This window comes from Podarcis cretensis (assembly GCF_951804945.1).
Source record: "Podarcis cretensis genome assembly, chromosome: 9".
NCBI lineage: Eukaryota > Metazoa > Chordata > Lepidosauria > Squamata > Lacertidae > Podarcis > Podarcis cretensis.
In genome coordinates this window covers 16,412,470-16,440,453 of record NC_137178.1, presented here as the reverse complement: position 1 = coordinate 16,440,453, position 27,984 = coordinate 16,412,470, and the positions used below count along the sequence as shown (strand labels likewise).

Below are 27,984 nucleotides of genomic sequence, written 5' to 3'. Positions count from 1 at the left end.
ACAACACTGCTCATTTAGACAACATTTATTTCAAGTGTTAAAATCATTAAACGTGAATCACATAGAAGACTCTCTGGGTTTTTCTTTTACTTTTCATGATGAAAATGAGAATGAGCTATACAGAAAGGCTTGCATTGCTTTAGTGGAAATGAGAACTAAAGGCTTCAATTTGTTTATATAACAAAGCCTGTTGTATTTGGATCTTTACTAACTGAAATGAAACTCATTCTTGAAAATAAATGTTGACATGAAAACAAGTTTCCCATCTGCCTAGCTGAGAAAAAGAATATTACTGATTTGTGTCCACATTTTAACGTTAATCTTCCTTGCTTTGAAAGCAGAAATTTCTAGGCAGTTTCAAGGACCTCTGATGATTGTAGTTATTTTAGAGGCACAGGTTTCATATTAGACTTCTACACTTCAAACTTCAGCTTCCTCACTGTCCTGGAAATCCCCGAGGACATCTGCTGATGGTTCACTTTCATCAAAGACCTGTCAAAAATGTAATAAAATTACAGTATTGGCCTGAATATAAACTGCACTCCCCCCCCCCAAAAAAAATTCTGACTGAAAAGTTAAAGAATTTATAGAATTCTATTATTCTATGAAATCATCAAATAGTGACTTACACATACAATCATGCAATCAATAAAAACTGCTGTGATGGCACACAAGGCAAGAAATGAGCATCTCTCCTAAAACCAAAGGTTGAACTACTAGAATGCATTTACTGCTAATAAATTAAACAGTTAACATGAAGAGCGTGACGACTTAGAAGCCGTGACCCACCAGTTGAAGCCTGATGGGCTAAAGTCTACCTGTAGTTGTGATCATTAAGGTGCACCTCTGGAGGAAAGTAAGCTAAGAATATTCTATTGCCTAGAATTTCTAAATTTGCCTTATTTGTTATAGCAGTTATCACTGAGCTACCCAGTGTGTGTGTATGATTAAAGCAGTCATTTAAAATCTTAGGATACTTAAATTTGTGCTTCTATAGGTAATAATACTTTATCTCAAAAAACTAAAACCAGCAGAGGGCTAAACTTTAGCCATACTGACTATTGGCATTCTCACAGCCAATGCCAAAGTGATGCTTATAATGAACTAACTGAAGCAGAGTTAGATTTCTATGTTGTAATTTTTACCGGTTGCTCAGCAACGTTATTGTTTTCTTCTGTTAAAAAGGATACCTGTAACGAAACAACAACAACCCAGTATATTACTGTTATATCTGTAGAGTTCTGCCAGATGCAAAACTTTGGTGCTGCCCTTTTTAAAGCAACTCCCTTTTTCTTGTCAGGAAAGAGGGTTAAAGGTGGTTTAGAGTTCCAAGGACACTATAGTTAATGTGAATCGCTTTTCGTTGTAATCACGGTTGCAAACTAATTTCAAACCATTAGGGAAGGACTGGAGTTCATTAGTAGACTACTGGTTTTGCATAGGGGGATGCAGGGGTACGCATACCCCTAAACATTTTGTGAATCTAAGTTTGGCCTCATTGAGGGGCAATATTTTAATATGAGTAGGAAAATGAGAGTACCCCTAAGCATTTTATTTTTAGAAAAAAGCACCGAATATATGCATTTTTAAGCACACTGTATATGCATTTTTATACACCTTAGTTGGCTGGGGTCACAAAATTCAGAGAAGTGTGAATTTCAAAAGATTGTGTTGGAAAGTATGAATTAAGGAGGCTTGCCTTTAAATGTGAATGTGATTGGATTTCTCCACAAGTTCTAGGCATCTCCAGGTAGGGCTGGGAGAAAGAGCTATCCAAAATTTTGGAGAGCCACTACTAGTCATTGTAGACAATAGTGTGCTAGGTTGACCAATGATCTGACACTGTACAAAGCAACTTTCTGGGCTCCAAATTCTCTGTGTGTGCATGTGCTTATGTGTTTCTAAGGGAACCATGGTTAGCGTTAAACCTGGTTAGCATTGGTGCACCAGCAGTAATCAGCAAAGGCAAGGAAGGGAATTTTTATTTAGAGGGGAAGGAGAGAAAAAGGAGTGCACATGCACAAGGTTAGTTCCCAATTTGTAAACCATGGTCTGCTCTGTTTTGTATCTGCTAAAGACCTTGACAACTAATCCTGTAAGTTACTCATGAACAAGTTATTCATAGCATCACACACTCACTGTACAATTCTCTATAGGAAAGCTTACTTGTGGTTCAATCTTCTCTATAGCTTCATCCGAAGAAGGAGCACTCTGAAAAAGCAAAATGGATAATGTCAAAAGCTATGTCTATGACAAGGCTGCCTGAAACATAGTGAAAAGGTCAAACAATACATTGGTTAAGTTGGAAAAACCCAAATACAGTCGTACCTTGGTTGACTAACACCTGGTGAGTCGAATGTTTTGGCTCCCAAACACCGCAAACCCGGAAGTGAATGTTTCGGTTTGCGAACTATTTTTGGAAGCTGAATATTTGATGGGGCTTCCCATTGGCTGCACGAAGCCCCTGCAGCCAATCAGAAGCCGCACTTTGGTTTTTGAACATTTTGGAAATCGAATGGACTTCCGGAACGGATTCCGTTTGACTTCCAAGGTACGACTGTATACTGAATGTTACATTTGTGCATGGGTGCCAGCCCTGACATCAAAGCGAGAACTCTGAAATAAAAAAAAATACATTCTTGTATGTGTGGCATCGTATATTCACTGATAGAAACATAATAAAACCTTTGAACAAAAATGTGTTCATGTCAAGTTGATTGTTTGTAGTCGTTAATTGAAGCAACTTAACCATAGTCCATTCTGTAAAAACCCAGTGTGATAAGTTACTAGATAAGATGTTAGATTCCAACTGACATCAGGAGAAGCATCACCATCAATGGTCAAGGCAGATGGGAACTGTAGTCCAACAACAGCTGGGGGGCGAAAAACTCCCCATCCCTGATCTAGATGGAAGCATTCCTACTGCCATTTTACTTCAAAAAATGGAAGGAGAAGAAGTGTTTGGAAAAGTGACCCTGAAGTGTCTCCGGACAGCGCTGGCCCCTGGCCTCTTAAGTGAGATGGGCGCACAACCCTAGAGTCGGACACGACTGGCCCGTACGGGCAGGGGTACCTTTACCTTTACCTTAAATGATAATACTGAAAGCAGTGTCTCGCCTAAAACCAATCTAAGCATAATGCAAGCTTCTTATAATTGAATACAAAAAGGGAAAGTCCCAACCTTATTAAATGTTGCCGTATTACCTCTTTGTCAACTTCTGTCAAGTCCAAAGCAGATGAGTTCAGAAAATCAAGAGAGTGGATTTTAACAGCACAATTGTCTTGTTAAAAATGATTTGTATGGCTTACTCCCAGGTCAATGGGGTCAGAACTGCAGCCTTTGTAGCTATCACACCAGCAAATAACTCCTATCCATAGCAAAGAAAGGTATTGCCATATTTCCTCATATCGCTGGTCATGTTATTGCTCCCAATATATATATGCTTTGTATCATGTTAGAAGTCATAATTCTACCAATGATGGCCCTGAACCTTGTGGATACTTTTTTGCTATATTTCTCCGGAGAGTTCAACAGCAAAGAAACTTTACATACCTGATAATCTTCTGCTGGAGCTTGCAGTTGTTTGACAGCAGGATGGTTTTCAGCATCCTGGGCATAGAAAAAGAACCAAAACCTGTATTTTTTCCACCACATCAGTACGGAACTTAATAAACACAACAGAGGGTCATGGTTTATCTAACCACAGCTGTGAGAGCACAGGTTCCTGTCCCTGCTCTGCGGGGAACCATTCTTACAACCAGTGCCATTTTTCTAGAAAAAGGGGTGCCGGAATTCACCATGAATGCCTCCCTTGTTATCTTACAAGGGCAATTGTGGCCACCAGAGAACTCTGTGCCAGTGAATTCTGGCTGGAAAAAACCCCTGCTTACAACTTACTTAGGAACCTTTTTACTTCAAAAAATGTGATAAAGGACATCATTAGAAGAAACATAAATGGCAGTATTTAATGGGGTATCCAACCTAAAACCAATGAAAGCATAATTAAAGCTGCTAATATATAAGGAAAGGGAAAGTTTCAACTTTATTAAATGCTGCCATTTTACCTCTTGGTCATCCTCTCTGGTGTCCGAAGCAGGTGAATTCTGAAAATCAGGAGTGCAGAAGAAAGTCAGTTTCTCCTCGCAAAGGCACAATTTTCTGATTAAAAATGATTTATGTGGAAAAGGCCCCTATTTTGATTGATTGCATCACTGCTTAGATGACAAATGTGTCCATACGTCTAGTTCAGTGTGTAGTGTAGTAACAAACAGCACAATCCTATAAGACTTCCTGTGAAGTGCCAAAATCTTCATTTGTCATCATGCATGAAGTGGTCCATAAGGCTGATCTATTAGATGTTGTAAATTCTTGATAAGGGGGAACGTGTGGCCTTCCAGAAGTTGTTGGATTCCAATTCCCATCAGACCCAACAACAAGGTCGATGGTCAAGGATGATGGAAATTGTAGTCCAACAGCAGCAGGAGGACCACAGATTTCCCATCCTGGCTCTAGATGGAAACATTCCTACAACTATTTTACTGCAAAAAAATATTTATTTAATAAGGTGCTGGAAGAAATGTAAATGAAAATACTGAAAGTAGTGTCCCGCCTAAAGACAATCAAAACATAATGGAAGCTGCATCTAATTAACCATGAAAGGGGAACGTTCCAAATTTATTAAATGCTGCCATCATACCTCTTGGTCAACCTCTGTCAAGTCTGAAGCAGGTGAGTTCTGAAAATGAAGAGTGTGGAAAGTCATATTTCTCCTGACAAGTACACAATTTTCTGATTAAAAAAGATTTATGTGAAAAGGGCCCCCATTTGCACTGATTTCTCTTAGATTTCTGCATCACTGCTTAGATATGGCCCACATCAGCGAGTCATAAGATCACAGCAAGGAAAAGTCTTGCCATAGCTATTGCTTCAAATATTTGTTTGTTTGTTTATTTAAGAATAATTTTTATTAACCGACCAATCACATCAAATCAAACCAAATTACATAAATTCCAAATTACACAGCCGAATTTTAAATTTTTGTTGGGGGTACCCATATTTCAAGTTCCGAAGGGATCCAATCAACTTCTTGCTTCTTACTGCTGTTTTAATGTCCACAAATCTAACCTTATGATGTTCACAGTACTATCCAGTCCTTTCTTATTATTTTTCCACATCTCTTGTTGTTATTTTCATATATTTTTCCTTTCTCTTTGTGACCTCTGCCAGTCTCCGCAAGCTGGTTAGAACAGTTTGTAATCCTGCGTGATTATTATTATTATTTTATCCAGTAGCCATATCCAGACATTTTCCATATAACATCACTTCCATACATCAAAACAGTCTTAGCGTCATTAATCTTCACCAATCTGCCTCCTTTCTCAAAACCTCTGAGGAGATTCACTAGGAATGCAGTCTGAAAACCAAGTCCATTCTTCCTCCCGGCTATAAATCCTTTGGCAAGATGGCGACTCTGAATTAATTGCTGCGCCATTCCCAAAAGGTCTTATTGCTTCTCGATCTCCATAAAGCATACTTTTGGTTAAAGTTTATCTCCACACAGACCTTAATCATCCTGCTTGGGTCAGTTCAACCGATGGTTCTAATGAGGAGGGGTACTTGTAAATCACATAGAAGGAAAGTAAAAAAGGTTCCCCCCCCATTCAGCCCCCCGCCTTTGGTGTATCTTCATCATAAAATATTCCTGTTTCTCCAGCCCGTCGTCTTCTTTTGCAGAGGTCACTTAAATTAGCAGACTTCACTCCCCTTCTTCACTTGAAATATGTGCATTTGCTTCTTTTGTAATTAATTATTCCAAATTGCTGCAACTAGTGCGCGATCAGAGACAGCGTCCAGGAGAGCCGAGGTCCACACGGGGGCATTCTGCCTAGGGCCCTCACCCCCTTCTTTCGAATTAGGGGGTGATTTATGGGCACAGCAGGCAAGGGCAGTGTTCCCCATTTCCTTGGGGCAACAAGGCAGGCTGCCTACTCCCATAACAGCCTCTTAATTACCCCATGTGGGTTGGAGAGATGGTATTGTTGGCCATCTTCCAATGCGCCCCCTAGTGGCCCCCTTTTGTTTGTTTGTTTGTTATCATGTTAGAAGTCATAACTCCACCACTGATGACCTTGAAGACTTTGTGGTTACTTTCTGAAATATACTCAGAGTCGAGAGTGGATTTCATGCTCTTTATTCAGCTCATCGTGGTGAGGAGGAATGAAAGTCCCCTCAAAGCATCTACTTTATATACATTATTTACACAATGGGCTGCCCGTGATTGGCTAATTCCGGAATTCTCCTGTAGGCCAATCAGGTTGTGGATTCACTTCCATCTGGAGCCGGATTGGGTGGCTCCTGCAGACCAATCATACTGCTGCATTGTTCTAGGACCAATCAGACTGCTGCATTCTGAATCCTATTGTTCTAGGACCAATCAGACTGCTGCATTATGGATCCTATTCAACTCAGTACATAACACTTTCCTGCTGCATTTCTCCGGATAGTTCACTGGCAAAGAAACTTTACATACCTGAGAAGCTTCTGCAGGAGACTGCAGTTGTTTGAAAACTGGTTGACTTTCAGCATCCTGAGCCAAAGAAAAAAAAGGAACAAAAATCCATATTCAAAATGAAAGTTTTCCATTTGTAATGTTCTCCCCACCACACAAATGGGCAACTTCATAAAAGCAACAGAGAGCTGTCCCACTCATAATGTGTTTTATCTTATACTTGTCCTCATGTAAAGTGTGAACTGTCTCAAAAGATTGGCGTATTAGCTATTCTGGACTCTAGATAAGGAATGGGGAACCTGTGGCTCTCCAGATGTTGTTGGATTTCAACTCCCATCAGGCCCAATGGTGAAGGATGATGGGAATTGTGGTCCAATCACAGCATGAGGGCAACAGGTTCTCATCCCTGCCATAGATGAAAACATTCTGACAACTCATGACCAAACATTTAAAATTCAAAAATGTGATTAAAAAAGACCATCAGAGGAAATGTAAAGGTAAAGGGACCCCTGACCATTAGATCCAGCCGTGACCGACTCTGGGGTTGCGGCACTCATCTCGCTTTACTGGCCGAGGGAGCTGGCGTACAGCTTCCAGGTCATATGGCCAGCCTGACTAAGCCGCTTCTGGTGAACCAGAACGGCACGGAAACGGCGTTTACCTTCCCACCAGAGCGGTACCTATTTATCTACTTGCACTTTGACGTGCTTTCGAACTGCTAGGTTGGCAGGAGCTGGGACTGAGCAACCGGAGCTCACCCCGCCGTGGGGATTCGAACCGCCAAGCTTCTGATTGGCAAATCCTAGGCTCTGTGGTTTAACCCACAGTGCCACCCTTAGAAGAAACATAAATAATTTATTGGAAGAGGGTCTTACCTAAAAACAATCAAAACATAATGGAAGCTGCTTATAATTAACTATGAAAGGGGAAAGTTTCAACTTTATTAAATGTTGCCATCCTACCTCTTGGTCAGCCTCTGTCAAGTCAAAAGCAGGTGAGTTCTGAAAATCAAGAGAGTGTGGAAAGTCACATTTTTACCGTTCAGCTGTGGATTCCTGCCTTGATGCAGTGAACTGTTTTGCCATTATCAATGAAATTTACACCTTCTTTTCATCCTCCACAAAGAGATGCGCAGACCTGAGTCTAAAGTGCCTAAATATTTGTCAGACACCAGGTGGGACGCACACGCAAAATCCACAGCTGTTTTGGAACGTTACAGTGCTATCACTAATGCCCTCAGTCATTTGTACTCTGACGTTAAAGGGAAGGGGGAGACCAGGCTTCAAGCTAATAATCTTTTGCAGAAGATGGAAGAAATGGAATTTGTGTTTATGCTGCATTTTTGGGCCCGTGTGCTAGGTCATTTTCACAAGGTCAGCAAAGCTCTTCAGAAATCAGACCTGTTAATGAGTTCTTGTGCAAATTTGTACAGTTCAATTCTGGATTTTATAAGGAAAATTAGAGAAGATTTTGATGAGCTTGAGAAACAAGCAAAAGCCACCTTGCCAAATGTTAACTACAAAACAAGGAGACAAAGAGTGAGGAAATGGCAAAAAAAAAAGTGCACCTGATGCCTTAAGATGCACTTTCTTCAAGAGATAAGTTTAGCTGCAGAGTTTTGAAAAATTAAAAGATAAAGTGCGAGACTGGCTTCATTATCATCAGATAATGGAGGCTTTTAAATTAGATAAGAAAATTGGTTTCCAGGTGGAAAAATCGAAACTAGAAACAGAATTGTTAGAACCTAAAACTAAGATTTTGTCAAAGATGTACAACTTGCTGCTGAAATGGAATACGCAGGATGAAACGGTGAAGTCTGTTATGATTAAATGGGCACAGGATGTTGGACATAATATTATGTTTGCTGACTGGGAACAGTTATGGACCACCAGTTTGAAATTTACGGCATGTAATGCCCTAAGAGAGAATATTATGAAAATGATGTATAGGTGGTACATGACCCCAGTCAAGCTTGCAAAAATCTACCATTTGCCCGATAATAAATGTTGGAAATGTAAAGAAACTGAAGGTACATTCTTTCACCTTTGGTGGACGTGCCCAAGGATTAAGGCTTTCTGGGAAATGATTTATAATGAAATGAAAAAGGTATTTAAATATACCTTCTTGAAGAAACCAGAGGCCTTTCTCCTGGGCATGGTTGGCCAATTGGTGCTAAAGAAGGACAGAACTTTTTTTATGTATGCTACAACAGCAGCAAGAATACTGATTGCAAAATACTGGAAGACACAAGATCTACCCTCTCTGGAAGAATGGCAGATGAAGATGATCGACTATATGGGACTGGCAGAAATGACCGGCAGAATCCAAGACCAGGGAAAGGAGTCGGCGGAAGAAGATTGGAAGAAATTTAAAGACTATTTGCAGAAATATTGTAAAATTAATGAATGCTAGATTGATATTGGACAGAAATTAAGTGGTTACCAGCTGTAATGTAAAGGTTGAGTATTAAGTTAAAATAAGTTATAACAAGTTATAACAAGGATTTGCTGAGTTAAGAACTCGAACTGGAATACAAAAGGGGGAGGTGAGAGGAGGTCCGGGAAATAAGTTAATGGAATAAGTAATGAAAATTACATTTGTTTTGTTTTTCTGTATTTTTGTTATTCTTTGTGCATTTTTGTTTTTTGTTTGTGTTTTGTATTAACCTGGAAAAACCTAATAAATATTTATATATATAAAAAAAGAGATAAGTTTAGGATAAAATCCTTAATTCCTATATTAGATGCGCTTGAAGCCAATTTAAAATAAGAAGTACTGTGTACAGTGATGTTGCACAATTGTTTTCCATTCTTGCTAATCTGACAGCATCTAAGCAAGAAATTGAGCAAGGTGTTGAACTGTTAATGGAAGCATACCCAGAAGATACCGACCTGAAACTTCTTGATGAACTCTTGCACTTTCACCTGTAAGTGAGACAAAGCCATGGGCTTACAGCAGAGCACTCTCTGTCTCATACAGACCTTTCTCAAATTATAAACAAGGAAAAAATTCAGCTGGCCTTTGCTAATGTGGAAACAATCTTGCGGCTATTTCTAACTGCTCAGGAGAGTGGAGTTCTTCAAGACGCAAAAGAATTAAAAATGAATTAAGGGCCACAATGTCTCAAGAGAGGTTGTCTGCACTGAGCATTTTGTACATTGAAAGTGACAAACTTAGACAAACAAATTTTGATGAAGTTTTGGATGATTTTGCTATGAGGAAGGCTAGAAAAAAACATTTTTAGTCTTACTGTATTTGATGGTTGTAGTTTACTTCTTAATATGTATTTTAAAACTGACTGTTTAATGAAAACATAAAGTAGATTCTAAAAGTGCCACACTCTCAGGTAACCATGATCATATTACTGTATTTTTCTGTGTATAAGACTATATTTTTTCCTAAATTTTTGAAGTTTAAAATAAGGGGTCATCTTATACACGTGTTATACATGGGAAAATATGGTATTTACACTTCCCAGGCAATATAATATGTAAACTCAAGGATTTTTTTTTTAAAGAATAACATTACAACTTCATTTTCCTAAAAAATAATGCTTATTCCATAAAAGGTTTACAAAGTTCAGCTGCTGCAATAGTTTTTCAGTGTTAATTTTAACATTTATGCATTTTTTAAAACCAAAACCACCATGGTATTTAACAATAGTATCTTATGTCCTTTAGAGGAGAAATACCCCTCACATCCTTGGCTTCAATCAATTTTGTTTATAGCACTCTTCCATTTTCTTCTAGTCGTGAGGGTAGGGGATTGGGAGGGGCATCACAAGTAGAGTAGCCTAGGGCCCCTCTTTGTCTAAATCTGGCCCTGGTTTTCGTCATAATTCTATCAATGATGACCCTGAACCTTGTGGATACTTCCTTACTATATTTCTCCAGAGAGTTCAACAGCAAAGAAACTTTACATACCTGAGAATGTTTCGTTGGAGCTTGCAGTTGTTTGACAGCAGGACGGTTTTCAGCATCCTGAGCACATAAAAAGAACCAAAAATACAGAGAAAACCTGTAGCATGGAAAGTCTTATTTCTCCTGACAATGGCACAATTGTCTGATTGAAAATGATTTATGTGAAAAGGGCTCCATTTGGACTGAAACCTATCCATTCTTAAGGAAATCAGCCCTGAGTGCTCACTGGAAAGCCAGATCGTGAAGCTGAGGCTCCAATACTTTGGCTACCTGATGAGAAGAGAAGACTCCCTGGAAAAGACCCTGATGTTGGGAAAGACTGAGGGTACAAGGAGAAGGGGACGACAGAGGATGAGATGGTTGGACAGTGTTTCTCGAAGCTACCAGCATGGGTTTGACCAAACTGCAGGAGGCAGTGGAAGACAGGAGTGCCTGGTGCGCTCTGGTCCATGGGGTCACGAAGAGTCGGACACGACTAAACAACTAAACAACAACAACCTTTAGATTTCTGCATCAGTGCTTAGGTGGTGCGAGAGGGCAGGAGTGTCTACACTTTTAGTTCAGAATGTAATATAGTAACAAACAGCACAATTCTAAGACTGCGCACTCAGAAGTAAGCTCTACTGAATGCAGTGTAACTTAATCCCAGGTTAATGGTGTCAGGATTGGAGCCTTCGTAGTTGTCACATATGGGCCACACCAGCAATTAAATCCTACCTATAGCAAGGAAGCCTGCCAACCTAGCAGTTCGAAAGCACCCCTGGGTGCAAGTAGATAAATAGGGACCGCTTACCAGCGGGAAGGTAAACGGCGTTCCGTGTGCTGCGCTGGCTCGCCAGATGCAGCTTGTCACACTGGCCACATGACCCGGAAGTGTCTGCGGACAGCGCTGGCTCCCGGCCTATAGAGTGAGATGAGCGCACAACCCTAGAGTCTGGCAAGACTGGCCCATACGGGCAGGGGTACCTTTACCTTTACCTATAGCAAGGAAAAATCTGGCTATATTTCCTCATATTAATGGTCAAGTTATTGCTCCAATTTTATTATATTTTTTGTTATCATGTTAGGAGTCATAATTCCTGACCCTGAACCTTGTGGATACTTTCCTGCTATATTTCTCTGGAGAATTCAACATCAAAGATACTTTACATACCTGAAAATCTTCTAATAGAGCTTGAAGTTGTCTGGCAGCAGGATGGTTTTCAGCATCCTGAGCCTAAAAAAAAGAACCAGAAACTGTATTCAGAATGAAACTTTCCCATTCATAATGTTCTCTCCGCCACATAAGAGTGGAACTTAATAAAAGCAACAGAGGGTCATGATTTATCCAACAACATCTGGAGGACGTCAGGTTCCTATTCCTGCTCTGCGGGGAACATGCTTACAACACAGATAGGAACTATTCTACTTCAAAAAATGCAAAGGGAAAAAAAATTAGAAGAAACATACCGTATTTTTCGCTCTATAAGACACACCTTTCCCCCTCCTTAAAAGTAAGGGGAAATGTGTGTGAGTCTTATGGTGCGAATGCAGGCTGCGCAGCTATCCCAGAAGCCAGAACAGCAAGAGGGATCGTGAAAGCAGCGATCCCTCTTGCTGTTCTGACTTCACTTCGCTGGAGAGGTGCTGCACAGAGAGGGAGAGAATATTTTTTTTCTTGTTCTCCTCCTCTAAAACTAGGTGCGTCTTATGGTCGGGTGCGTCCTATAGTGCAAAAAATACGGTAAATGGTAATATTGAAAGGGGTATCCGACCTAAAACTGATGAATGCATAATGAAAGCTGCTACTGTAATAGTTAAACAAGAAAAGACAAACATTTGACTTTATTGAATTCTTCCATCTCACCTCCTGGTCATCTTCTCTCACGTCCAAAGCAAATGACTTCTGAAAATCAAGAATGCGGAAAGTCATATATCTCCTGTTGAAAGCACGATATTTTCATTGGAACATTATTGATGGGCCCCTGTTTGGACTGATTGCTCTTAGTTTTCTGCATCACTGCTTAGGTGGTGAAAGATTCCACAAGTAAGTGGGGTCTGGGTTGCAGTGTTAATAGCTATCACATATGGCCCACATCAACAATAAAATCGTATCCATAGCAAGGAAAAGTCTAGCCATAATTCCTTAGATTGTCGGTCAAGTGATTGTTCCAAATAATATTTGTTTTGTTATCAAGTTAGAATTCATAATTCCACCAATAATGGCACTTTCCTGCTACATTTCTTTGGGCAGTTCAATGACCATGATGCTTTACATACCAGACCAACTTTTTCCAGATTCTTGAAAGCAGGTTGATTTTCAGCATCCTGAGCCACAGAAAGAGAACCAAAATCAGTATTCAAAAATCAAACTTTTCAGCTGTTAAAGCTCTCTCCACCACACAAGACTGTAACTTCATTACGGAAACAAAGGGCTCTCCCAGTCATAATTTATCTTTTCTGCAGAAGGTTGTATTTCCCACTGTAGTTCACCAGGGAGAAAGGGTTCTATGCCATTTTACAGTGCATGCTTTGAGGTTCTGCATTATACTGCTGAATGTAGGGATAAATCTCAGTAGTTCATTGAACAAATTACTTTGGTCAGAAAATAGAGATAGAGTCAAAAGACTAAAATTTGGCTAATTAAAACATAGTTAAATATGCTTTTGATAGAACTGATAAGGAGTTCAGTTGTTTTAAACATTTAGTTTGGGGCGGGATATTATATTCCATGAATTCCATGGTATTAAATATAAAGAGACCTTCTGAGTCAAATCAAGAGTCTTAGGGCGGATCTACACTTGTCGTTTATAATGTTAAAGGTAAAGGTAAAGGGACCCCTGACCAATAGGTCCAGTCGTGGCCGACTCTGGGGTTGTGGCGTTCATTTCGCTTTACTGGCTGAGGGAGCTGGCGTACAGCTTCCGGGTCATGTGGCCAGCATGACGAACCAGAGCAGTGCACGGAAACACCGTTTACCTTCCCGCTGGAGTGGTACCTATTTATCTACATGCACTTTGACGTGCTTTTGAACTGCTAGGTTGGCAGGAGCAGGGACCGAGCAACGGGAGCTCACCCCATCGCGGGGATTCGAACTGCCGACCTTCTGATCGGCAAGTCCTAGGCTCTGTGTTTTAACCCACAGCGCCACCTGCATCCCTTTTATAACATTAAAAGTGTGTTATTAAAATGTGACACCAGAGGGGCACTGCAGAGCAGCGAGCCACCGGCGATGGAAAACTGCCATTAAGCGGTATAAAAGTTACATTTAATAGCGTTTAGAAGATCAATGTAGATCCAGCCTTAAATTGGCCAGTTAGATGCTTCCAGGAGGCCAACATGCAGGGCTCAAAGGCAAGAGCTCACCTTGATTGTTTACCCCTTAGCAACTGGCACAATATAGAGCTGCCATTTAGCTGTCATGGCTGACCCACCATTGATTTATCCTCATTTAACAATATCTAAGCCAGTGGTAGGGAACCTGTGGCCTTAATAATTATTATTATTATTATTATTATTATTATTATTATTATTTATACCCTGCCCATCTGGCTGGGTTTCCCCAGCCACTCTGGGCGGCTTCCGACAAAATATTAAAAAAAACATTAAAACATCAGTCATTAAAAACTTCCCTAAACAGGGCTGCCTTCAGATGTCTTCTAAAAGTCAGACAGTTGTTTATTTCCTTGACATCTGATGGGAGGGCGTTCCACAGGGCGGGCGCCACTACCGAGAAGGCCCTCTGCCTGGTTCCCTGTAGCTTCACTTCCCGCAGTCAGGGAACCGCCAGAAGGCCCTCAGCCCTGGCCTACCAGATATTGTTGCACTGCAACTCCCATCATGCCTAGCTGCTGGCCATTTTGGCTGTGCTGCGTAGGAACTCAGCTCCCAACAGCACGTGGCTGGACACAGATTCTCCACCCCTGTTCTAAGCCAGCGACCCACCTGATATAGCTCATTTCATATGCTTGTTCTGTGCAGTGCACAGAACTTTGTTTTGACCATCCTGAGTCTACCACCTGCATTTCCAGTACTTGTGTGAATGAGAGGGAAAGTGGGAAATGTCTCTGTTTCAGTGGAGAGGATGTTTCACACACCGGTGTTTTCAGCGCCCGAGTGTTCTTGGAAGGAGGTTTATCTTCAGAATCCTTCAACCAGAGAAAAAAGAACAAATATCAGCAATACTTAAAAATGAAACTGCCATACCCTAATATTTCATTCACAACCAGGGACAGATTTAGGTTTGATGAAGCCCTAAGCTACTGAACGTATTGAGGCTCTTTATATGTCCTGCTGTCCTTTGTCAACAAGAAATTGTCACTGTTTTTTGTGTTGAATATATGCTATATGGTAATTTATGGACCTAATAGGTATCTAAAGCCATTTGCACATAACAAAATATGAACTTTATCAAAGTACTTGTTGAACTGAAATACAATTAAGAAGTATATTAATAGTGAAATTTTGGGGGGGACCCCCCAAAAGAGTGGGACCCTAAGCTATAGCTTATTTAGCTTATACGTCAATCCGGCTCTGTGCACAACACACTGCTGTGTTTTAGTAAAAAGCCTTTTGGTGGAAACATAAATGATTTGGTAGCTGAAACGCCTGTTTTATTGATAATAGGCCTGTTCAGTTTGCTAATTTCAAAGGCTGGGGTGGCCCATACCAAACACCAATTCATAGTTGGCTGCTTGGGGACCAGTGGCGTAGCGTGGGGGGTGCAGGGGGGGGCGGCCGCACCGGGCGCAACATCTGGGGGTTAGGGTTAGGGGGCGCAAATCCATGGGTTAGGGGGCGCAAATTACTTGCCTTGCCCCGGGTGCTGACAACCCACGCTACGCCACTGTTGGGGACCAAACCATATGCCTTTCTCTCCCATTAGCTCCTGAGATCCTGAATGCAAATGGAAACTGGGCAAAATATAGGTTGCAGTAACTATCATTAGCCTGCTTTGGACTAATTATGAAGTGCCGGGAGCTTGGAGCTTGAGAGAGTACAGGGAGAAGCACATCGACTCAAGACTCGTGTATGAAGTACCAAGCAGTGGTATGGCATTATATCTGATCCACATCTTTAAAACCCAAAGCTGAACAATTAAATGGGCTCTATCAGAACATTAACAATGAAAGGAGGATCTGTAACTGAGCTCATGAAACCATTCTGAAATATTGCAGTTATAAACCGCTTAGAGGAGGAATGTCCCAGTTGTCGTGAAATAGAATCCTTTTCATTTTCTTGCCTTATCTTCCTTGGTTTTCCCGCTCCCAACATTAGAAGGATGGTCCTGAAAACAAATATCAAAAACTAGTACAGTATGTGAAAAATCGTATCACACAATATGATGTTTTCTTTCCCATATTAGTTCAGTGTGTTATAGGTTTGGGGGAGACACTCTGAATGATAGCTGTGGGTCTGTTCCTAACCTGTGACCCTGTATTTGTGAGTTTAGCATCTAGTAGAAGAAACCTGTTAAAGCAGTTCCTTTGTGAAATAGTAACTCTCTTGGTTCCTTACCTTTTCTTCTTTGGGTTTGTCGCTTTCAGCTTTAGAAGAATGCTCCTGAAAATAAAAATCAGACACTAGTGTGTGGGGAGGAAGATGCATCTCACAATACGACGTCGTCTTTCAGATAACTGATGGGTTTGGGGAACCGGAGGGATCAGTCTGCATTATACCCTTGCGTTCCTTCCAAACCTGTGATCCTGTGTGTTTAAGGTTTGAATTATTGGTACCAAAAAACAGGAAATGCCTTTTCGTACTACAAAGGAGGCTGCTTTTCACAGTCTCAGCATGTAAACTCTACAAGGGCTAAGGAGACAAATGGGTGGGCATTTTCACACTTCAACCGTCTGGATGCCAAAGCATTTTAGAATAGAGAACAATAGACTGGTGGCGAGGGAAGCCTATGTATGAGAGTTTTGGCTGATGCCGGAAGCTGAAACATGGCTGATCTGTGCTGGACCTAATATGGTGGCTTGGGACTTCCCTGCAAACCAACTGGGGAAGGAAGATCTGTTGAAGTGTTAATGCTGTGAGCCCTTCCATTTTACGCTCAGGTTGTATATATGTGTATATATGAAACCATATGCCCTAAGGACACCACAGTCTCTGCTGACCTTCGCTCCAAGAGATAGGAACCTTGGGTATGTGCAGGGTCCCATGCAATCTCTTGCTGCTTGGAGACTGGGGTGTGTGCCACGTGGTCCTTTTAGGTTCCTTACCTTTTCTTCTTCAGCTTTGTCACTTACAGCTGAAGTCAAATGGTCCTGAAAACAAATACCAAATATTAACATGTAAAAAATACAGTCGTACCTTGGTTCTCAAACGCCTTGGTTCTCAAACAACTAGGAACCCAAACTCTGCAAACCTGGAAGTAAGTGTTCTGGTTTGCAAACTTTTTTTGGAAGTCGAACGTGCTCCTTTTTGAGTGTTACACTTCCGATTTGAGTGCCACACTTCTGTTTCGAGCACCACACTTCCGTTTAGAGTGTTACTCTGAGGAATGTCTGTTTTTGCTATTTATTTTGTGTTTTTTGTGGCTGTTTTTTTTTTTTTTTGGTGTGTGACTGTGTGGAACTCAGTTCAGCTACTGATTGATTGTGTGACTGCAGTACATTGTTTATTGCTTTCATTTTATGGATCAGTGGTCTTGTTAGATAGGAAAATTCATGTTAAATTGCTGTTTTGGGGTTGTTCTTTTTAAAAAGTCTGGAACGGATTAATCCAGTTTGCATTACTTGCTATGGAAAAGCGTGCCTTGGTTTTGGAACGCTTTGCTTTTGGAACGGACTTCCGGAATGGATTAAGTTTGAGAACCAAGGTACCACTGTAAATAAATCACATCTCACAATAGGATGTTGTCTTTCCCAGATCTATTCAGCAGAAAGGAAACTTTGCATACCTTTTCAGTTTTTCCTTTTTCTGCTTTAACTTCTTTCTCCTGGTGAAAGATGGGACTTGGTTAACAAAAGGAGGTTTGGAGGCATAGCAAGTTATTTTGCATTACATAATTTTTTTGTGTGTGATTTAATGTCATCATGGGAAAGACAGGCTCCACTGAATATTGTGTTTTATACCACTCCATTCTATCAGGGACTTATCATTGAACTGCAGAACTGCTCTCCAAATCAATAAAGCAGGAATTTTTGCACACCCAGTGTGGCAATATCAGCACTAAGAAATAAGGGAGGTCTTTCTTTAAGTCGGGATGCAGGTGGCACTGTGGGTTAAAGCCTCAGCGCCTAGGGCTTGCCGATCGAAAGGTCGGCGGTTCGAATCCCTGCGGCGGGGTGCGCTCCCGCTGCTCGGTCCCAGCGCCTGCCAACCTAGCAGTTCGAAAGCACCTCCGGGTGCAAGTAGATAAATAGGGACCGCTTACCTAAACGGCGTTTCCGTGTGCGGCTCTGGCTCTGGCTCTGGCCAGAGCAGCGATGTCACGCTGGCCACGTGACCCGGAAGTGTCTCCGGACAGCGCTGGCCCCTGGCCTCCTAAGTGAGATGGGCGCACAACCCCAGAGTCTGTCAAGACTGGCCCGTACGGGCAGGGGTACCTTTACCTTTACCTTTTACTTATTTAAGTCACTACACAGAGGGCTGTTTTACACAGGCTTGAATGTATAGACTCGGCATAGGTTGTGGGGCATGAACAATTTTTTATGTAAGCTGCCACGTGTTATTTGTATGCGCAACCTATCTGCCATAAAACAAGGATGGGTGGGTGTTTATTCAGGGCATTTGCATGTGTGTACTAAGAGGGACGTCAGTGGCGCTGTGGGTTAAACCACAGAGCCTAGGACTTGCTGATCAGAAGGCTGGCAGTTGAAATCCCCGTGACGGGGTGAGCTCCCATTGCTTGGTCCCTGCTCCTGCCAACCTAGCAGTTTGAAAGCATGTCAAAGTGCAAGTAGATAAATAGGTACTGCTCCGGTGGGGAAGGTAAATGGCGTTTCGATGCGCTGCTCTGGTTCACCAGAAGTGGCTTAGTCATGCTGGCCACATGACCCGGAAGCTGTATGCTGGCACCCTCAGCCAATAAAGCGAGATGAGCGCCACAACCCCAGAGTTGGCCACAACTAGACCTAATGGTCAGGCATCCCTTTAACTTTACCTTTACCTTTATTGAGCATTTTTCAATTGAACTAGACACATCTCAGCCCTAGTGCCACACCAGCACCCCATGTCATGGGGAACTCTGTGAACTGGTACTGGGAGTTCTTAAGGCATGATTCAATAACAAATCAATGGATGGCTGATCTTGAGGCCATGTGTTTTTAAAGAGCAGATTGCCAGAGAAGTAGGATAGAACTGAATGACACTTCCTGTCGTGTCAAATAAAAGATGCTCCTTTATTTGCAGTAGAAATTAAAGCTGTTAACACATTAGTTACAAATCAGGAATTCTCTGCTTTGGTTCCTGCTTCTGCCCTAGACTCCCCATGACAGTGACCTTAGGCAAACTGCTGTCTCTGAACTTTAGGCCATCCCCACACCTGCGCAACCGGGGATCCAAAGACAGGGATGTATAACTGGGCCAGCTAAAGCCTTTTGAAAAAAAATTACAGTTACAAACTGGTTAGTGCAAAGTCCTTTTTACCTCTTGTTTATCAATCTTTTCACTTTCATCTGAAGAAACATCGTCCTGCAAACAAATATCAAATGTTAGTGCATGGAAAACCATTTCCCTCCCTTTCTATATGATGTTGTCTTTCCCTTCTCAGTTCAGCGGGGAATAAATTTTACATACCTCTTCCGTCGCTTGAGTGTCTCTCTCCTGGTTATCGTTATGAATCTCAGCCTGCTTAAAACACAGAGAAAGGGACAAAGGCGAGTTTCACACTTGCAAACTTCTTTTTAACTTTTTTCTTCCCAACTGTTGTGAAATAGTAGCTGTTTTTGGTTTCTTACCTTTTCTTTCTTGGCTTTGTCGCTTTCAGATTCAGAAGAATGCTCCTGAAAATAAATACCAAACACAAGTAGTGGGGGGGGGGGAGGGAAATTGTGTCTCAAATTATGATGTCGTCTTTCCCATAACTGTTCAGTGTGTTTGGAGACTGGGGTGTGCGCTACAGGATTTCCTACCTTTTCTTCCTTGGTTTTATCGCTATCTGCTGGAGATGAATGGTCCTGAAAAAAAATATCAAATATAAATGTGATATATAGACACACACACACACACACACACACACACACACTGACATTGTCTTTCCCATAACTACTCAATGTGTTTGGGGATGTGGGGGTTAGTTTGGATTCTCCCTGTGGGTGCCCTCCAAACCTGTGATCCTGTGTTTGTGAGGTTTAGAATCTAGTAGAATAAACCTACTAGAATTTTGAATTATGGTGCTGGAGGAGACTCTTGAGAGTCCCATGGACTGTAAGAAGATCAAACCTATCCATTCTGAAGGAAATCAGCCCTAAGTGCTCACTGGAAGGACAGATCCTGAAGCTGAGGCTCCAATACTTTGGCCACCTCATGAGAAGAGAAGACTCCCTGGAAAAGACCCTGATTGTGGGAAAGATAGAGGGCATAAGGAGAAGGGGACGACAGAGGACATGTTTATAGAAGACAGTCTTACTCGTCTACAAGTGATTGCAGAAGAAGAAGAAGAAGAAGAAGAAGAAGAAGAAGGGGTGTTGTACCTAAAATGGTGACTTGGGACTTTTCTTAAAACGTAATGGGGAAAGAAGAGCTGTTGGGGGTGTTAATGCTGTGAACCCCTGAATCTTATGCTCAGGTTGTATATATGTGCATATGACACCACAGTCTGCATTGACCTTCACTCCAAGGGATCTGAACATTGAGTAAGCACAGGCTTCCTTGGAATGTCTTGCTGCTTGGAGACTTGGGTGTGTGCAACAGGATTTCCTACCTTTTCGTCCTTGGTTTTATCGCTTTCTGCAGGAGATGAATGGTCCTGAAAACAAATATCAAGTATTAATGTGATATATATAGACACACACACACACACACACACACACTGACATTGTCTTTCCCATAACTACTCAATGTGTTTGGGGATGGGGTGCATGTGTCAGTCTGTATTATACCTGTGGATCCCTTCCAAAACTGTGATCCTGTGCTTGTGAGGTTTAGAATCTAGTAGAGCAAAACCTGTTAAAGCAGTTCCTTTGTTAAGGAGACCAGAATGTGTGCAACAGGGTCCTTTTAGGGTTTTACCTTTCCTTCCTTAGTTTTATCGCTTCCTTCTAGAAACCAATGTTCCTGAAATCAAATACCAAATATTAATGTGCAAATAAAAATAAATCTCACAATATGACGTTGTCTTTCCCATATTTGTTCAGCACCAAGCTTTACATACCTTTTCAGTTTTTTCTTTGGCTGCCTCAGCTTCTTTGCCGGGGTGATCAGAATTAACCTCAGCACTCTTAAAACACAGAAAAGGTACTAATATGAGTATTCCATTTGACACTTACGATATGCCTGAGGCGAGTAATCTTCATGTTATCAGTGAGCATAACTAAAACCTGTGGATTGTTTGGTGATGTTTACATACACACAAGTTCAGTTTTCCATCAGTGGATGGGACATGTTTCGCACCAGCCTCTTAAGTGCCTAAAGTTCTGGGTTTTCAATGAGAAGACTGACCTCCAAAATACTTCTAAAATATAATCCTTATGTGATAAAATCAATACCAGTAATAATAAAAAAATGAAACCTTATCAGCATGGGATGTTCTTAATTACAGAGTTCCTTTTGAATAGATTAATGTCCTCACAGCAACGGCAGTTTCCACTGAGCTGGCTGCATTATTTTGTTCTATCAGTAACTTTTCCTTGGGTTGTAGAACTGCTCACAAAATCAACAGAACAGGAACTGCCACTCACACAATGTGGAAATTGTGTCTACCAAGAAGTAAGAAACACCTTACCTTAAGCTGCAACATGGCTGCTTTACACAGTCTCCACACACAGAAAAAGGGGCAAAGCTAAATTTTACACAGGGTGCTGTGTGTTATTTGCCTGTGTGTGCAATTCATCTTACACGCAACAGGGATGGATCTAAAGGGCAGGTACTAGCATGTGTCGAGCATTCTGCACATGTGGTGGGCATGTGTGAGCCTGAGCGCCACTCCTGTGTCCCTCACTGTATGGGCTCTATGTGCCACTGAGTTCTTATGGACTGATTCTGTAGATCAGTGGATTATCAAAGATGGAGGCCGTAATGAAAGGTTTGCCAAGAAGTAGCATAGGGATGTGAGTCTTTCTGGTGTGCCAGAGGCTCCTTTAGAAGCAGTAAAAACTACAATGTGCTGGTGCAGCATAGTGTCTAAGAGATCAGGCTATGAATCAGGAAGTCCCTGATTTGAACAACATCTCCATCAACATCTCCCTATGTTGCCTTAGGCTGTTGTCTGTGGGCATCAGTTCCCACCACATCTGATAACACTGATTTTCATCATAGGGTTGTTATATGGATTACAACTACAAAGTGTATGTTAAGCACTTTGAACTCCCGAAAATGCTATTCAGATATTTATATTGTTATTAATGCTTTGCCTTAGTGTTGCTAAACTGGATCTACTGGATTAGGGTGATCATACACCTGGCCTGTGCTTCATTTTCCACAGGAGGCAAATGAGGGGATGCATTACGTACCTTCTTTATTTCCCAGTCCCTCTCAACATGGCCATCTTTTTCATGGTGAATCTTGGAAGGAGAGAAAGTAGAAAAAAGAGATGATGGGGCTGGATCTCTTGCTGTCAAGCCATTAAGACAAATTTACAATTCTTGGCTTTTTGCTTTTTTGCAAATGTACTTACTGGCAAAGCCAAGGCAATGCTGAAAAGGCACCAGCAGATCACAGCAGTCTTCATTGTGAAAGATCCCCTGAAGAAGATGTTCTAATGGTCAGTTGATAGGTTACATGTATAAAAGAAGAAAAGCTGAAGAGCTGATTGCAAACTTGCTAGAACTTTTCTAAGTGGCAACATGATCACGCTCTTTCACTTTGTGGTCTACATTCCCACTGCACACTGCTCATCAGTGTCGAACCATCATCAATGCAAGGGAACAGTGGATAGACTGAAGCAAAGAGGCACAAGGTAGCTTCCTGAGAGTGGTACCTTGAAAGCAGGTGAGTGTGACAGCATTGCCCACTATGACATTTACATTTGTTCCTTTATTGCCCCTGGTAAATCAGTTTTGCTGCAGGTGATGTGTGGGTAAGTAGCACTTCAACAACCTACAAAACTTGATTAATCTGAAATAATAGCAGGACAAAATAAATGCTTGTTTGTGTGTAGACTAAGGATGTCAGAGAAATTCAATTCAATTTGCCTTTAAAGGAAAACTTACGTCATTTGCATTTCCCAAAACAATACATGAACTGAAACTCATCTATCCTGAGAAAAACCACATATTTTCCTGAATTTTGTAATGCAGTTCTTCAAACGAGTAATGTGTACAAAAATGCATATACTCTGGTAAAGTGTGCATATAGAAACACAGATATTGGTGGAAATGGCCTCCAAAAATGCATTGTGTTAGAGAAAATTGCTGTGCAAAAATGTATGGGAAATGACATATAAATATGTATATAGTGGTACCTCGGGTTACAAACACCTCAGGTTACAAACACTTCGGGTTACAGACTCCACTAACCCGCAAGTAGTACCTCAGGTTAAGAACTTTACCTCAGGATGAGAACAGAAATTGCACGGCGGCAGCAGCAGCGGGAGGCCCCATTAGCTAAAGTGGTACCTCAGGTTAAGAACGGTTTCAGGTTAAGAACGGACCTCTGGAACGAAATAAGTTTGTAACCAGAGGTACCACTGTATTAGAAGGAATTCACTCTAAAATGCTGATGAATTCTCATGAGGACTTTTGAAAATATATATCTATAAATGGATGTGGAAAATGAGAAATTTAGAGAAGCCAAAACTGACAGATTCGTCTAAGAGCAGTCATTCCAAAATTTACTTACATCTGAGAGTGGAGCTTGGAGCAATCTTGGCTTATTCAGTCTCTTCCTTTCTTCTGCAGCTGCTGGATGGCACCAGCCCCCTGGCATTTAAACCCTTCCCAAGAAATCAACCCACCAGTTGTCACCCATGAAGTCAAAAGGGGGGGAGACCATTAGCTTTCTTATCACCACATCTCCCCCCCTCACCATTCAAAAGCTACTGGTTGAAGTGTTCCTTATAATGATCAAGCATTTGTGTTCAGTGCTCGTTTTTTCGTCTCGGGTGGGAGGATTTAAGGGGCACAGAGTATTTCATTCAGCCCATGTAGGAGATTGTGAGGGGCATGTTGTCTTTTGCAAACTGTGTGGAAGAGGAAAAACAGTTCTCTCTTCAGAGATCAACTGATAATTGCTCTTAGATTTCTCATGGATGAAGATATGTTTGGTGTGCTTCTTTCTGTGCGCATGAGTGGTTCATTAAAAGGACAAGGTAATCATTCATTGGCATTTGGTTTCGGTGCAGAAAAGGGAGGACGGATTTTGGATCCCATATGGAGGATGAAATAAGAGGGCTGTACAGTGTAGTGCAATGTATTCACAGTGTACTGATTACATTTTTTTTTTAAAAAAAAAAACAACCCACACTTCTTCAGGGCATCTCATGGTGGCATACAATAGTCTTTTCTTTCCTCATTTTTTCACAACAACCCTGTAAGGTAGGAGGGACTGAGAGATGGCAATAGTCTTAAGGTCCGCTTGTAAGCATCATGGCTGAGTGAAAGATTCAATTGATCCTGTTGTCTCTATAGCTCTCATATAACTTGGTACAGTGGCTCATCTAATATATATATTTTGATAAGTGGTTTGTCCATCTGCCCATCTGCTGTCCATAGGTTTGGCCACCTCTCGCCAAACTCAGCATGGGGGTTCCTGAGTTGGGGTGCGTGGTCGTTTTAAACATTTGGACACGCACCACCATTTTAAATCAAGATGGCAGACTGAAATGTGCCTTTGGTCTGACTTTGCCTATTTTTTTGGCCATAGGTGAGGCCGCCTCTTGAGATATTACACTATCCATGTAAAAAGTGCTTTTTGGTTTCTACAAATTCCCGGGCAGTGCCAGGCACTCCCTGCTAATATAATATAAAGGTAAAGGGACCCCTGACCATTAGGTCCAGTCGTGGCCGACTCGGGGGTTGCGGCGCTCATCTCGCTTTACTGGCCGAGGGAGCTGGCGTACAGCTTCCGGGTCATGTGGCCAGCATGTCTAAGCCGCTTCTGGTGAACCAGAGCAGCGCACGGAAACGCCATTTACCTTCCTGCCGGAGCGGTACTTATTTTTCTACTTGCACTTTGACGTGCTTTCGAATTGCTAGGTTGGCAGGAGCAACGGGAGCTCACCCCGTCGTGGGGATTCAAACCGCCAATCTTCTGATCAGCAAGTCCTAGGCTCTGTGGTTTAACCTACAGCGCCACCTGCGTCCCATAATATAATATAGATCTAGGCATAATGACAAAGTTCCATACTAGGTGAGATGCTGAAGGCAAAAAAAAGTGTATTTGATTTTAATGTTTGGAAGGCCATTTAGCTCAGGGCAAGGGTTCATAGCTCCATGGTAGAGCATCTGCTTTGCATGCTGCAGAGAGTCCTAGGTCCAACCCCCAACATCTCTAGGTAGGGCTGGACCTGGGACAGACCCCATCTGAAATCCTGGAGATTCTCTGCCAGTCAGAATAGACAGTACCAAACTACATTGACCAACGTTCCTACCGTGCAGTGTTTTTAAAAAAGAAAGAAAGACATAGCATCAGTTTGGGTAGTGTGTGTAATGATTATCAGGCCTACAGGAGGTGAGAGGGTGAATTTAAACATTTCCTCCACTGCTGTAGCCCTGAAAAGCCATCTTCTGAAGTTGCCCACTGAGCCACAGTCCCTTCTCATTTCCCCATCTGATGCAGGTGGAAAACTGATCAGAAGAACATCTGGGTTTACGCACTTTAATTTTTAACTCAGTGGCAGGGAGGGGGAAGTAAAGGAATCTTTAAAAAGCTCTCACATATATATTAAGTCTCCCCCTCACATGTACCTAAATATAGAAACTTGTTCCCCCGCCTTCTTAGCTCTCAGCTGAGCTTAAGGAGTACAGACTGTACTTGCAAAATGGGCCAGGGAGCATTTTATCACAAAATCAGACAAAGCAACACACACCATATATATAGAGATAGTCTAGTTGTGGATATTTTTGGATACAGTACTTTGGGTATGGATTGAAGAGAAAGCAGCAGAGAGGGTGTTTAAAGGCTGCTCCCCGCTTTACACGATTTCATGCCCACAACATAACCCCAGCGTAAGTGGGGAGTCACCTGTATACAAGTTTGAAGTCAACAGCACAGAATATCACTTTCAAGCCCATTGCTGGCTTTCCCCACCAGATGGGGCTTGCTGCATTCCCAGGTTTGAAATTAGTTCAATTAGCCAGAGTATTTGAGCGATTTTTGTTTAATTCCATGGGCTATGGGGCTGGCACATGGCTGCTGAATAGCAGAGGCATTTTGAGAGGGAGAAGGTTGATTTCATTTAGTTTGGTGGGCAACAACTGTTGTGGAGCTGCAATCAGCACCACATTGTTCCCTGTACAATAGCCGAAGGGGAATGGTGCTGCAAAGTGACTTTTCCCCATTGCATGGGACACAAGGCTGGCTGACAATTGCAACGCTGCTCTCACTCCAAGCCACCTCAAGTCAGCTGTGTGAGAGAAGAGCTGTCCTGTCCTCTTGGACTTGATGTTGCTCCTGGATCTTCTCTGAGATCTGCTCTGGAGGCGGGTGGAACGTTTCAAGTGGGGACCACTCTTTATCAAAGAAGAAGAAGAGTTTGGATTTGATATCCCGCTTTATCACTACCCGAAGGAGTCTCAAAGCAGCTAACATTCTCCTTTCCCTTCCTCCCCCACAACAAACACTCTGTGAAGTGAATGGGGCTGAGAGACTTCAAATAAGTGTGACTAGCCCAAGGTCACCCAGCAGCTGCATGTGGAGGAGCAGAGATGCGAACCCGGTTCACCAGATTACGAGTCTACCGCTCTTAACCGCTACACCACACTGGCAAGACACCCAGAATGACCACTGACATTGGTGAGGAGTTGCTGCTCTTAACTTGGCTGTTAGAACTGTGACTTAAGAACTTGCAACTGAGGTTGCCTTGTTCTCCTCCCTCCCATTCCTTTTTCCTTGTGCCTTTTTAGAATGTAAGCCTGAGGGTCATCTTAATACAGATCTTTGTAAGCTGCTCTGAAAGCTTTTTTTGGATCAAGGGTGGGGTATCGATGCAATGGGGATAATGGTAAGTCTCCACTCTCAAAAGTTAAAAGAATTCACCTTCCACTTGAAAGTTGAAAAAATTCCTCCTCTTTCGCAACTACATGAATGTCCCGGTGAAAGAATGTGTGTGAACTTCAGCCAAACACTACTTTATACCAATGATTTATCCATAACCAATTTCCTCATACCCAAATGAGTTGGTCAACAGAATTATAGAAGCTTCATGTGTCTATGTGCATTCTAGACTCCATGCTTAGTTCATATCAGAAGTATATAAATTGAATATGAACTATCCAAGCCAGGTTAGCCATTCGTCTATAGCCTTTTTGTTGTTTTTAGACTCTCATTGTTGTTTTTAGACTCTAGATTTCCAAGCTCAGCTGAGAAGCTCACTTGGTGACCTTAGGTCTGTCACTCACTCTTGTCTTCCGTACAGGGTTGTTGCTATGATGATGGGCAGAATGTAAATCCATGCATGTATGCCCCCTTGCCCCCTTGGATGAATGACATAGCCAAAGTAAGAAAATAATGCTTGTTTGCCTGAAGCAATTAGAGTAGAAATTAGTGTACTGAATGGTCTTTGGAGATTTAATTGTTGATTTCAAAACGTGTTTTCTTTAAAATTAGACTATGGGTGGATCTACATTCACGGTTTATAGCATTAAGGTATGGTTAAAGAACGGTTATCACAACGTAATTGAACATACTATGTTTTGCCTGTAACGTTAATAATACGTGTCAGGGAACTGCCATCAGAGCCAAGAATGGAGGTAAGGCTCCGCAATGACGCAGGAGAGGGAACCAGCAGGGGGAGAGAGAGCACTTCCTCTGGGGAAGGAAATCAGCGTGACGCCAGGAAGAAAGGGGAGTCTGAGAGGGCTTCGGAGGGAGGGCTCCGAGACTCTTCCACCAAGACCAGCAGGGAGAGCACCGGACCTCCACTAGGGACGCCCACTCTGCGCAGAAAGCTTCCGCGCAGGGAGGCTAGGCGGAGACTTGGTGTCAAAGAACTTTTATGTTGGAAGAAGTTCAGGAAACGCCCACTGACGGATTCTGCCAGTGACTAGGACAGCCACGGAGTAAGGGCTGTCCAGCCAGGGAAAGGTTGAGCCGGACAACGCAGTCTGGAGCAGTCGCGGCTTACACACAAGCAACCCCAATTCCCATTACAATACGTTATTAAAATGTGACACCAGACGGCACTGCAGAGCAACCAGGGAAACTGCGTTGTTATGGAGGAAACAGGTAAGGAACGTTTTTGTTTTAACAGTATGCCCTGTGATGTTTAAGAAACATATATTTAATATCGTTCTAATAACGGTAAAAAAGTC

At 42.0% G+C, this 27,984-nt stretch overlaps 1 protein-coding gene across 1 annotated transcript; it reads right to left on the bottom strand.

Moving 5' to 3' along the window:
• Positions 1–10: 10 nt before the first annotated feature.
• On the bottom strand, positions 11–23,468 carry LOC307224414 (uncharacterized protein). Its single transcript, XM_079991284.1, has 21 exons — positions 23,354–23,468; positions 22,191–22,271; positions 22,027–22,077; positions 20,730–20,795; positions 20,588–20,632; positions 19,489–19,533; positions 15,926–15,970; positions 14,506–14,556; positions 12,689–12,736; positions 12,276–12,314; positions 11,583–11,645; positions 10,433–10,489; positions 9,401–9,433; positions 7,472–7,510; positions 6,531–6,587; positions 4,698–4,736; positions 4,066–4,104; positions 3,554–3,610; positions 2,167–2,211; positions 1,146–1,190; positions 11–492 (listed from the first exon to the last, which is right to left on the bottom strand). Exons 1-21 carry the CDS (start codon positions 23,438–23,440, stop codon positions 421–423), a joined length of 1,104 nt encoding a protein of 367 aa, XP_079847410.1. The 5' UTR covers positions 23,441–23,468; the 3' UTR covers positions 11–420.
• Between the last annotated feature and the right edge of the window lie 4,516 nt (positions 23,469–27,984).